The sequence below is a fragment of the Eulemur rufifrons genome, chromosome 15 (genome assembly GCF_041146395.1).
Source record: "Eulemur rufifrons isolate Redbay chromosome 15, OSU_ERuf_1, whole genome shotgun sequence".
Taxonomy (NCBI): Eukaryota; Metazoa; Chordata; class Mammalia; order Primates; family Lemuridae; genus Eulemur; species Eulemur rufifrons.
Window position 1 is genome coordinate 9904692 of NC_090997.1, and position 12728 is coordinate 9917419.

At 55.3% G+C, this 12728-nt stretch overlaps 1 protein-coding gene across 1 annotated transcript in view; it reads right to left on the reverse strand.

Moving 5' to 3' along the window:
• Window positions 1–737: 737 nt before the first annotated feature.
• The window catches only part of LRFN2 (leucine rich repeat and fibronectin type III domain containing 2), a 39448-nt gene continuing 27457 nt past the window's right edge, over window positions 738–12728 (reverse strand). Inside the window, exon 2 of the mRNA XM_069488864.1 lies at window positions 738–1701. Coding sequence (XP_069344965.1) covers window positions 738–1701 — 964 coding nt within the window. The remainder of the gene's footprint in view (window positions 1702–12728) is intronic.

Below are 12728 nucleotides of genomic sequence, written 5' to 3' on the forward strand. Positions count from 1 at the left end.
CAGAAGTTAGGGTCCCTCCGCCCTACAGCATGAAGCCCCTCTCCCTGCCCACAGAAAGAATCCCGGAAGTTACCCTTCTGGTTTAAGCTGCTGTGATGGGTGTGAGCTCATGTTTGAGGAGCAAAGGAAACCGGGTGGGGTGTCAGGGGCCACTCACCCCTCCCAGTGTGGGGTGTGGGCTTGCGGGGGAATAATGGGGGCTCTGGGCAGGGGACTCCACAGTCTTCCCCCAAACAGGTGTGGAACCGAATCATTCCCTTCTCTTGTCAATTGGCAACAATCACCCACAGCCAGGGCTGCTGGGACACCCTTCATGTCTACAGGAAACTCTCTCGATTATCCACGGGAATGAAGAGGAGGAGTCTGGGAAATGGAAAATATAAATTAAGAAATAAAAACAACACCGGACCCATAAGCAATCCAAAGCCGCTTGCTTGTAGGCTACATTTGTGGTTAGAAAGGCGGGTCTCGCCTTTCCAAACACTCAGGGCTCAGTCCGACATTTTAGCGAGTCCGCGTTCCCTGAGCACAACAACCCGGCTGGGTGGTGGGGAGGTGACGTGGGTGGGTGGGGGTCGGAGGGGGGGGGGCGGGGAACAAGAGGCCGTTGACAGGGAGACAAAACTGTCTCTGGATGTAAACATCACCATGGAAACTCCACAAACACTTGCCAGTAAAGATTCTTCCCCCTTCTTCCCCACCCCGAAAGCAGGGCAGGGAGGACGCCCGCCCCCGGCCTACACCGTGCTCTCCATCACCCACTCGGAGCTGCCAAAAGTCCCCCGGGCCCCCACCAGGTCACTCTCCTCAAAGGGCAAGAGCATGCCGTTGACAGAGAGGCTGCGCTTCGTCCAGATGTTCGAGACCCTCCGAGGGGGACTGTAGCCACCGGGGGCGACGCCCCCCGCTGCGGCAGCCGCGAAGTCCCCCATGTCGAAGGAGTGGCTGCGTTTGGTCTTGCCCTCCAGGGGCAAGGGGAGCAGGCTCTTGGCCCGCGCGGCGGGGGGCCCCAGCAGCGGCTCTCTGTCCGACTGGTGGCCCCTGGCCGAGGTCCCAGAGCCTCTCCCGGCTGGAGTCCTGGAGTCCAGCAGCTCCTCCTTTCTCTGACTCTTGAGGTCCAGGGAAGCAAAGGCCCCCATCAGGCGGTCAAGGTTGGGCTTGGGGCGCGTGGCGGGGGGTGGGAGCCTCCAGGGGCCCCGTCCCAGCCCCGCCGCCTCCCCGCTGCCCAGGGAGCTGGAGGAGGAGGAGTCACTGCCTCGCGCCAGGCTGACACCGAAGTCCGCGCGCTCGCGGCGCACCACCACCTTGGCCGGGCCCTGTGGCGCTGCCAGCGTGCTGGTCCCCGGGGGCGGCGCGGCCCCGTTGGTCTGCGAGTACACGTTGCTCACTGCTGCAGCCATCTTGCCGGGCGCCTCGTGGTTGCAGACCTTGTATCGCACCATGAGGATGACGATGAAGACCAGCAGCGTGGCCACGATGATGCCCCCGATGACCAGGATCATGGTGCCACCCAGGATCTGGCTGTGCATCGACTGGCACTGTGGGTAGTCGGCCTTGGTGAAGAACTGGGCGCAGCCCACGATGTTGGTGGCTGTGAGCGTCGTGGCCGTGTCGTCCCACATGGCCAGCACACATAAGTCGTAGCCAGTCCCGGACACCAGGTTGTTGACCACGAAGGCCTTGTTGGAGGCTGGGATCATCCTGGGGAGGGAGTGGACACAGAGCATGAGGGGTGGGGGGGGGAAGGGCAGGGTGATGGGACGGGAATGGAGGCAGAAAGAGAGAGAGTGACAGAGAGGGAGGGGAGAGACAGAGACAGACAGACACAGGGACAGAGAGACACAGGGGCCCAGCGCAAGAAAGAGCCACAGAGGGGTGAACAGACACAAAAAGGGAGAGACAGAGAGGAGGGGGAGGAGGCAGGCAGGGGGCAGCAGGTGACAGGAATAGGGAGCAGGGAATAGCGAAGACGAAGGAGATGTCAGTAGAGACCCAGGTCAGGAAACAGAGAGATCGGTTGGGGTGAAAAGGAAAGAGAGAGAGAACGATTCAGGGATGGAGCATCACAGAGAGATGTGGACAGAAAAAGACACATCAGAGATCAGGTGAGGAAGATGACCCAGAAGATACACAAACCAAAAGGCAGTGAGCGTGAAGAGGAAGGGAGCGGGAAAGGGACAGTGCGAGGCAGAGGCAAGAGGCGTTGAGAGGTGAAGGTGAAGAGAAGAAGGGGAGAGACTCAAGCAGAGGTGAGGGGGGACACACAGAGGGCGAGGGAGAGACACCAGAGGCAGAGAGGTTAAAGGTGTGAAGAAGCAGAGACTATAACGAGGACACGCCACCTCCCTCCTTCCCCCATATCTGCTGCAAATGTCCCTTTAGCCTCTGGAGAGCGCAGGCTGACAGTCGAGTCAGCCTGGCCCCTCTCCAGCGTCGGGCTCGGTCCAGCCTTGCCTCGTCCTCTGAGGTTCGTCAGGACCGCACTCAACCCCTCCTGAGCCTTCCCTCTGGGCCAGGTGCTGTGCTGAGTCAGAGACAAGGTCCTGCCCGGAGGAGCCGCCACCACCCTCGTCTCCAAGACTTTCTCGTGACTCAGGAGGGAGAGCATTTGCTGCTACAGCCTGCGGCTGGGGCTCTAAGCACAAGGGGACTGGCGCGCTGCTCAGAGTGGGAGGGACAGTGCAGTGTTGAAGCCTGGAGGGCAATTCTGCATCCCGGAAGAGAGGGACAATCTCTCCTTGTATCCATAGTAGCCAGGTTCATCCAAGAGCCCTGGGGGGAGTTTCTCTAGTCAGGAGGGCGTTGACTGCCCCCTGCACCCTAGGGGAGAGTCTGCGGGCAGCAGTCTCCCCACGCCGGGGCCTGCCCACTGCAGCCTGGGCCCCTCCTGCCTGCAGCCTGGATGCAAACCCTGATCTCTAGGACCCTTGTCGAGGCATCCTGCCTTCTGCTGTCTCCAGAGATGGTGCCTTTGTCACCTCCATGAACACTCCTGCAGAAATACTTACCTAGGCCTGAGAGTGCCATTCTGTAGCTTTCCTGGGAGCTCCGCCATTCCCCCAAAGTCCCATTCTCCCATTCCCTACTGCCTCAGAATGAAAGGGCTTCATGAGCTCCCATCAACCCCTCAAACCCGGAGCCAGGCAACTTAATTGAGATCTCAAATAGGAAATACCAAAGTCTGAAAACTTCCACCTGGCAACCGTGGGAAGGATTGGAGCTGACAGGCAGATATTGACATGCTGTCAGTGGGCAGCCCTGGGGGCCGCTGCCTCCCTCCTCAGCATCTCGGCCCTCTCTGCCGGGGGAGCCGCACTGGAGGAAACTGAGCCCCCAAGCCCACCCCCACCCCAGCACAGTGTTTGGGGCGGACCCAGCCAGGACCCTGCGGCCAGCGCCTTAGGCCTATCCAAAGACCTCACAGCCACACTTTTACCTGGGCCTCAGAGCAGTCCTGTGAGGGCAGTGATCAGCGCTCACACGTCACAGGGAAGGATAGGCTGACACTCAGAGAGGCTAAGTCATTTGTCACAGAGCTGGGACCGCTAGGATGATGCAGTTGGGACTTTTTTAACACTAGCTTCTGGGTCCACAGTCTGGGCTCATTCCTTACCGTGCAACAGTTATGGGGGCGTTTTTCCTCATTTCAGTGGAAAGTCTGCCTTGGCCTGTGGCTGGTCATCTACTCTCTTCCCTGGAGCAGTGCTCAGAGCCCACTGCGGCTCACACTCCTCCACCATCAGGATCCCGGCCTGCTGGGACATCTGCTGGGCAGCGCCCCAGGGGCCCCATGTGGCCAGTGCTGCAGGGAACACTTGAGTTCCCAGAGGCCTAGTTCCTTCTCCCTCGGGGCTAGTGATGTGAGTTGGAAAGGCAAGAGCTAAGCACACCCAGAACAGTGACAATAATCAGGGCAAACATCAGCTGGTAACCTCGTACCAGGCTCTGTTTTAAGTGCCCTATGTCAACGTGGTCCTACAGCAACTCTCTGGTCCTCCTTTGACAGATGGGGAAACAGAGGTGCAGAGGTGTCGAGCAAAGATAACATGGCAGAGCAGGGACTGAGACCCGGGAGTGAGCTCCAGTTGGCTCACCTCACTGCGCTCCACCACCTTGCTGGGCATGAGCAATGTAACAGCATATCCAGTTAAGGAGGGGGCCGGCGTGTTTGTTAATTGAATACCTGTTCCATGACATGGGTTTCCACATTCATTGCTCCATTTAACACGAAAAATGTCAGGACACAGAAAAATGCACTACAAGCCCAGAAGTTGTCTCAGTGTTTAGCCACTTTCTCCTAGGAAGCAGACTCTAATACTATTACCATTGCTACTGCTAATAACAACAAAAGATGAAGAGTAGCTAATATGAGGGCTTACTCTGTGCCGGGCATTACTTTGAGATATCTAAGGGGGATACCTCATTTAATACTCCCAATAATTGTCAGAAGGTATTTGCTATTCTGTCTTTGCCACTTTACAGATAAGAAACCGAGGCACAGCAAGGTTTAGCTCCATGCCCAAGGATGCCCAGCTAGTACGTGGCAGAGCTGGAGCCAAAGCAGGCAGTCTGGCTCCAGGGCTCTGCTTCTGACCACTGAGCGATGCCGCATCTCAGACACTGTCCCATCTTCCTGTCCTTCCTGGGTGACTTTGTGTGGGGCCCTGTCTGCTTCCCAAGTCAGGGGAGCTGGCAATGCGATGAAGCTGCTGATGCAGGTCTAACAGGGCGAGGCTGATTCCTGGCAGGCCGCTGGCACCAGGGAGGACCAGGCTTGGAAAAGCTTCCCACTGTAACCAGCCCATCAGAAACCGAGGAACAAGCCTGCTTCCCAGGGTCAGATGAAGAGCGGGAAGGCAGCTCCTGGTTCCTCTGCCCCAGGATGTGTGTATGTGTATCTCGGGGCAGGAGGAGTTGAGGGAACTTCAGGAGAGCCAGAGCCAGCTGACTCAAATGGCCCCAGCTGGCAAGGTCCAGTTTGCCTAATAACAATAATAATCATATCCCTGAGGGATTACCTTGTGCTGGGAAGTTTACGTGCATCATCTCATTTAACCGCCCGCCAACCCCGCAAGGAAGTTATTATCACTCCCAGTTAGAGAAGGAGGAAGCAAAACAGTTTGTACTTCCCCTTGGGGGAAGGGTGACAGGGCTGAGGGGAGATGGGACCCACTGGGATCCAGAGCCCACACCTCTTAATCAAAAGCTAGACCACTCCCTGCTCCGGGCAGCCAGTGGACAAACTGCACAAGAACAGCACGCGAAGTGGGCAGGACTCAAACTCTAGTGACTGAAACGGAATTCATCTCCACCTGTGTGCCCCTGTCTCCCCCTTCATGTCCCCAACAAACCACCCACTATCCCCTAAGCTGGATCTAGGGAGCCCGGGTTGCCCCTTTGTTCCTGCCTTCAACCCACCGCTCTGGTTGGGAGGCTGCACCGTGTGCACAGCGCTCTGCCCTCTACTCCGCATACAGCCCTTTGCTTAGGCCGCTCCCTTTCTGGTCCGCACGGACACAGCAGCACCCAGGCAGGCTCTCTGCCTCAGCCTGTGCTCCCTGAGACTCCACTGTCACACCACCATCTCCAGAGCGCTCCACCTAAAACACAACTGTGGCCTTGCCCCCTGCCCGCTGAGACACTCCCCAAGAGCTAGCCACGATCTACAAGAGACAGTCCAAGCTCCTTAGCTGGGCGCCCGAACCAGGCTGCCCTCACGTTCTTGTCCTCCCAGCCACATGCCCTCTGACTTTTCCCACATTCTTAAAAACTTGCTCAGGTAGGAAAACACCCGGAATCAGCCAGGCCCCTCAGGGGCAGAAGGCACACTCCCAGAGGGATAATTGAAGACCTCATTTATAAAGGGACTAATTGCAAAGACATGGATAGGGTTTGGGGGACAACAGGGAACATGCAATAACCCTCTCCCCACCCCCAGGCCCACAAAGGAGAGAGACTCGTGTAGGTCAGTATTGCTCATGGTGTGGCCCCCAGATGGATGCTATGCTGTCCATGAACTAGTGTCCCCCTTCCATGATCAAACAGTACAGAAGTTGAGAGTAAGTGTTAAATTTTTATACCAATTCTGCATTGGTTGTCACATTGAAATGCATGATGATTTTTTTTCTGATAATTTATTTCTATTCTTACAAAAGCACTGGTCTGCAACAGATTGGGGGAAAGCAAAACTGGTCCTTCATAAAGAACAGCTTGAGGAATGCTGGCCCAGAGCAGGCTTTCTCAGCCTCGGCACTGTCAACACTTTGGGCTGTACAAGTCTTGGCTATGTGGGGCTGTCCTCTGCATTGTAGGATGTCGATGGCATCCCTGGCCTCTACCCACTAGATGCCAGAACACGCCCCCAGTGTGACAACCAAAGGTCTCCAAACATTGCCAAATGTCCTCTGGGGCAAAATCACCCCTCCCTGCCATTGATACACATTGATTGAGAGCTGTGGTCCCCAACCCACAGGCTGAGAACTGGTACTGGTCCGTGGCCTGTTAGGAACCAGGCCACACTGTAGGAGGTGAGGAGCAGGCATGAGAGTGAAGCTTCATCTGTATTTACAGCCGCTCCCCATCGCTCTCATCACTGCCTGAGCTCCGCCTCCTGTCAGATCAGCAGCGGCATTAGATTCTCTTAGGAGCAGGAACCCTACTGTAAACTGCGCATGCGAGGGATCTAGGTTGTGCGCTCCTTATGAGACTCTAATGCCCGATGATCTGAGGTGGAGCTGAGGCGGTGATGCTAGCACTGGGGAGCAGCTGCAAATACAGATTATCATTAGCAGAGAGGTTTGACTGCACAATAAACATAATGTGCTTGATTGATCCAGAAACTATCAATTCCCACCCCCCGTCCATGGAAAAATTGTCTTCCATGAAACCGGTCCCTGGTCCCAAAAATGTTGGGGACCGCTGGTCTAGAGAATTTGGTTGAGGAACAGAAGCTGCTGGGCAAACCTCACAGGGTGGGAAGCAGACAAATGAGTAGCCCGACCTCACTTCTCTGCCCCAAGCACCTGCTGCTCTCCACGGCTGAACCCAGCCAAAAGCCCAAGTTCATGGGCGCACACTGGTCTGCCTTCTACGGTACACAGCAAGGTGGAGGACAGGAGAGTGGATCCAAGGGACAAAGGACAGTAACTGGCTCAGCCATCGGGTCGCTGCCCTCTCTGCGAAAAACATGTTCCTGAAATCCTGATAGATTGCTTTCCGTCATGGAAACTAGCACCATCTCTGTTAGCAGAAAACATGAATTGCTATTTTAAGTTGCTCCAATGTGTTAAATTTAATTAAGCTCGCAAGCTCTAAAAGACAATTTGAAACTGCAACCCCAAGCACTTACCCAGGAAAAACAAAACAAGCACAAGCGGCTGCTTCTGAGTTGTTTGTCTTTTCTTTCTCTCTGTCTGTTAGTACTCGTTTGGCATTTGTTTGTTCAGTTTAGCACTAGCAAACATATCTACAGCTGGTAGCAGAGGTTTAAGAGATCACAGGAGCGTACTGGTTATTGTACTGTTTGCTCTCAAATCTGCTTGCCCCCTTCGCCTGCCCTGCTATGCGCGGTGGGGAAATACATTTGCCAGGCTCCTCGCCTGTTGCTCTGTTGCTCGGCTCCTGTGCCCTAGGGCTGCAGGTACAGCTGGCCGAGGGAGGCCGTGGAGGGAGGCAGAGAGGCCAGGCACCTCTTTCTCTTTTTCTTCTCCCAGTGGTTTCTCCCTGGCAGCCCTTGAGTCTCCTCTGTGATTCCAGCTCCTGCCAGATACACTTGGATCTTACTCTCTGTTCACACCATCTCCTCCCGTGGTCTTCCAGCTTTGGATGGGGGTGGTTAGGTGCTAGTGGCTCCCTGCTGTTGCCAATCTCTGTGACACTTTGCCATCCCCTGGTTAACTGTGTCATCTCTGCAACGCAGTCCCTGCACTGAATTCCCTCTTGCAAAACCCTAATTGTTGTTTTATTTTTCTGAGTGAATCATGAACGTCACAGGAGGTAACACGTAATTTGATGAGAATATTCTATTAACTTGTCATTACTTCCTCGCACTTGGGGAAAAATTATCATTACTTCATGTCAGCAGCAGTGCATCTTGGCAGGACCTGGTGGAACTCCAGCTTTAGGAAACACCTTTCCACCTTCCCAGAATCACTATCATGCCCCCAGTAAGCCCATTGATCCTAGTGCATACAGCATCCCATCCCTCCTCTGGAAACATCATCTCTTTCTCCACCCGGTGACCTCGTCCTTTAAGACCTGACTCATGTAGCACCTCTGACCTCACCAGAGCTTCCTTCTCTTCCTTCTCTCTAGACCTCCTTCCATCAGTCCCCCTGGTAGAGCCCTTCTCCGTGGGGGTTGTTTGTTTCTCCCTTTCCCTTGAGGACATCTTTGTATCTCTGCTGCCAATCATGCTATCTGGCCCGGAGTTGATGCTGAGTAAATATTTACCCTATGGCTGAGCAGTGAGTGAAAGTGCTTTGTTAAATGTTAAGGCCTAGACAAATGTGAGGGATTCTTATTTCAACGCAAAGGATAGCTAGAGGTGAATTCTCAGGTCCTGGCCGCTCCTGAGATCTTTCTGGAGAGGTGTCATTCTATACCCTTGAGGCTCAGGGCAAGGGCTCCTGAAGACCTTTCAAGGATGACGCAGATAAGCAACAAGCGTGTGGGGTGGGTGAGTGCAGTGTGTGTGTGTGTGCGCTGGAGAAGATGTGTGTGCTGTGTCTATGTATCTGAGAATCCCATTTGTCAGCTGAACGTGTGGGCATTTGTGACGTGTGTGACACGTGTAGGAGCCTGGTCCTAGGCAATGTTAGCCACTGTTCTTTCCCTCTCCCACTGCCCAGCCCCGCTCCCCCAGAGGCTCCCACATCTCCTGACACTTCTAAGGTGACCCCTGTGTGACCTCTCCAGAGACCCTTGCAGGCTAGGCCCACTCTTTCCTGATGGAACAGACTTCGCCCCCATAAACAGCATTTGGGGCCTCAGGGAATGGGGATGGGAGGGGAGTCTAAGAGTTTCCTCCTGCAACTCGTGGCAAAGCCTGTGGGCTGACTATCAGACTTGCTCTCTCCCTTTCGTGGCCTCCGTGGCCTCCGGCCTAAACAACATTCCTCGGCCTCCCCTGCAGTGAGGTGTGTCCAAGCGGCACCTTCTGGCAAATGGGATGTGGAGGAAGTGGCGTGTGCCACCTCGGGCCAAGCCTTCCCAAGAGCGGGAGTGCCTTCCCCAGGCCTTCCTCCCCTCCTGCCAGGGGACCCTGGGGCGGTGATGAAAGCCGGGCCTGAGGGGAGGTGGAAACCGGTGCTGAGTCTCCACTTAGGGAAGGAAGGTCTCCTGCCTTAGCCGGTGCACCGCCCCGGGGGCCGTGAGGACGGCGGGAATCTGTCCCGCTCCAGCCTTTACACACTGGCAACCTCTGCAACCGCACTGCAGCCCCGACCAGCACAGCCCTGCAGGGGAGATGAGGGAGCCTGGGGAGTTTGTTATGGGCAGGCGTATGTGCGTGTGTGCGTGTGTGTGTGTGTGTGTGTGTGTGTATTTGTGTCAGAGGAAGACATTGACACTGGTCACCAAACATTTATCTGCACTGTCCCTCCAGCCTGCATCCTCCCGTCGGCGCCCCGCACCACACTCTTAGGGGCTCTGTCCTCTCCCCTCCACCAGTGGTGGTGTCACTGCTACCTGCTGGGCTCCAGCACTAATTTGGAAAAGCCACGTGGAGCATCTCCCACTCCTCCTCCCGGCCCTGCAACCTCATTACTGGCTCGTCACAGAACCAGGCCTGCCAACCTCTCTGGCTGGCCACCAGATCTCACGTCGCATGACACGGCCCCATCACACCCACGCAGGCGGCCCTGACTCCCCAGCCTCTCCTCCTTGCTGCGAGCCCCAAAGGGCCTGTCTGCTTCCACGCACGAGCTGCAAGGATTGGAGGAGACGTGGCTGGTTCTTTGCAATTTACTGAGTCCTTATTATGGCACAAGCCCTAGAAGGGCAGGATCTCTTTGATTCTGCACACTGAGTCTACGAGGCAGGAATAATTATCCCCACATCGCGGATAGAGAAACTGAGGCGCAGGTAGGACGCCTGCTCAAGTTCACACAGCTGGAAAGAAGCTGAGCCAGCGTTGTAAGCCGGGTCTTCGGGGCCACTGAGCATGATCTCCCCTGTCCTGTGTCACACGGAACTGAATCCAGCAGAATCAGGTTTTAGCAAGTCTTAGAGTGAGGCCAGCTGTTTGACAGCAATTTCAAAGGAAAACAAAAACCATCTATTACTTTACAATGACAACTAACATTTATTGGGCACTTACTATATGTCAAACACTGTTCTGAGTACCCTCCATGTATTAACTAATTTAATCCTGGTAGCAACCCTATGAAGGAGGTACTAGTATTATCCCCACCTTACAGATGAGGAAACTGAGGCTCAGAGAGGTTAAGCGACTGAGGTCTCACAGGAGAGGAGGTTTGTGCTCAGCTAGGATTTGAACCCAGCCCTTTCACATTTCCTCAATTCAAGTTCACGATAACCCTGGCAAGTACATTTAGTAATTGTGCTCCCCGTTGTAGAGACAGTGGTTAACTGAACTGCACTGAGGTCACATAGCTAATTAGGGTCAGAGATGGGACCCCCGTGAGTGACGAGGGTGGTCTCACTACTTCAGGACCCATGCCATGGGAGGTCTGAAGGAAGCGAGGCAGCCCGTGGATATCTGTGGGCAGTTGCCAGGCAGGAGGAGCTGCTAGTGCCAAGGCCTCAAGGCAGGACTGGTGAGGAGGATGGCATGGCTGGAACAGAGAGGTGGAAAGACAGAGCAGTAGGAAAAGAGGTCACCAAGGTAGTGGCCAGAAGCCAGATTCTGGAGGGCTTGCCAATATGTTCACTGTTACGTTCCAACTCTGAGCATTAGCTGCTGGGTCCCCGAGTTAAGAAGGATTCTGAGGCTGTGTTCAAATTCAGTGGGACAGATTGCTATAGGTCTGGACGAACCTGTGTCTTAGATTTGCTATTTCTGGTCTAGGGATCAGAGCTGTTAGAGGGAATTACCAGAATTACCAGTACAAGTTGTAGAGTCCCCTCTACTGGTGACTGGTGCCAAGTGGTGTCCTTCCCTAAACACACACCCTGAGTGACAAGGAGGACAGGCATATGGCTGCTCTTTAGAACCGGATTATCATGGAGCTGGTGTGACTCAGTGAGGGCTCCAAGGATCAGAAGCCTCTTACCAACTTCCAAGGTAGGACTGGTGGCCAAAGGCCAGGGCCCAGGGGCTGGGGGCTGGGGGTCAGGACCTGTCCCTGGTCTTCTGCCTTTGCTATGCCTGAGAGCATGGGGCTCCCCTGCCTTATTGCCAGTGACTTCACCCTGTCAGCCAGTGAAGGAGCCACATTCCTGTCAACATGGTTGAGATTAGGAGGCAGAGTGCCCACCCGGCCCCTCAATCCTCAGGTGTGCCCAGACATCTGCTCCCACAGCCCTTGGAAGGGCAGGCAGGGTCGGGCATCCGCCCCTGCTGAATTGGGGCATCCTTCCTTGCCTCCTCCCCCAGACTCATCTCTGCAGTCGGAGGGATCCTGTCCTTCCTCTGCTCAACCCGTCCCCGCACTCTGGGAAGCTCATCTCACGTGGCCCACAGACCCCACACCTGCCCCTCACCTCTCTGATTTCTTTGTCCCCTACTCCCCCTGGCTCACTCTGCAACCTGGGCTCCCTGCTGCTTCTTGAACCTGTCAAGGGTGCTCCTGCCTCAGGGCCTTTGCACTGGCTGTTCCCTTTGCCCGGATGCTCTTCTCCAGATATCCCTGTGCTCACTGTCTCACCCTTTCAAGTCTCTGCTCCAGTGCTGCGTTCTCAGGGAGCCCAGCCCTGACCACGCTGTTTAACACTTGGGGCTCCCCAAGCCTCTCACTCTGCTCCATTTTCCCCATTGTGCTTTTATTGCCCGATAGGCAATGTAATTTACTTATTGTGCTGTTAGCTGTCTGTCTTTCTCTCTTCCGTGTCAGCTCCCTGAAGTCAGGACTATTTTGTCTGTTTTGTTCACTGATATTTCCCCAGCAGCTAGAGCAACACTGGACACATAGCAGGCCCTTGAAAACATTTGTTGGATTGGTAAATAAAATGAATGTTCTATATGTGCAGACAGCCGGGCCAGTCCAGGGAGCTTGTCCAGCTCAGGCGCAGCTCATGCCAAGGGAGGACTTGGTCACGGAGGCTTCAGCCCAGGCCCTGAGCTGCTCTCCATGCTCTCCCAGGCGCTGGAGGCTTCATCCCTTCTTTGTGGTTCTTCCAGCTTCCCTCGACTCCTAGGACCTCTGGGTGCAGCATGCTTTCTCTAGGGTTCCCCCAGGCCTGGCTTAAGCTCATCTGCCCCCGGAGTGCTCTGACTGTCACACTCAGCCTGCACCCCAGCCTCTCCCCACGGCTCAGTCCCCCTGGCAGAGCTGCCTCCCTTCCCCCTGATCCTCGGACAGGGCCAGCCCGTGGCCACACTGGGACGTCGGGCTCCCTCTGGTCCTTTGTTTCTATACCCAGCTCCTGCTTTCTCACTTCCCACCTTCAAGCACCCCTTCCACTTCTGATGCGTCTCCATTAAGAAGAATCCCTGATAAATTCAATGACAATGACAGAGGTCAGCCCTCCCTCCCAGGAACGTGACCACTAGAAAGGGCAGCTGAAGAGGCGGCAGGGTGCGGTGTTCATGCGTACAGACTCTGGAG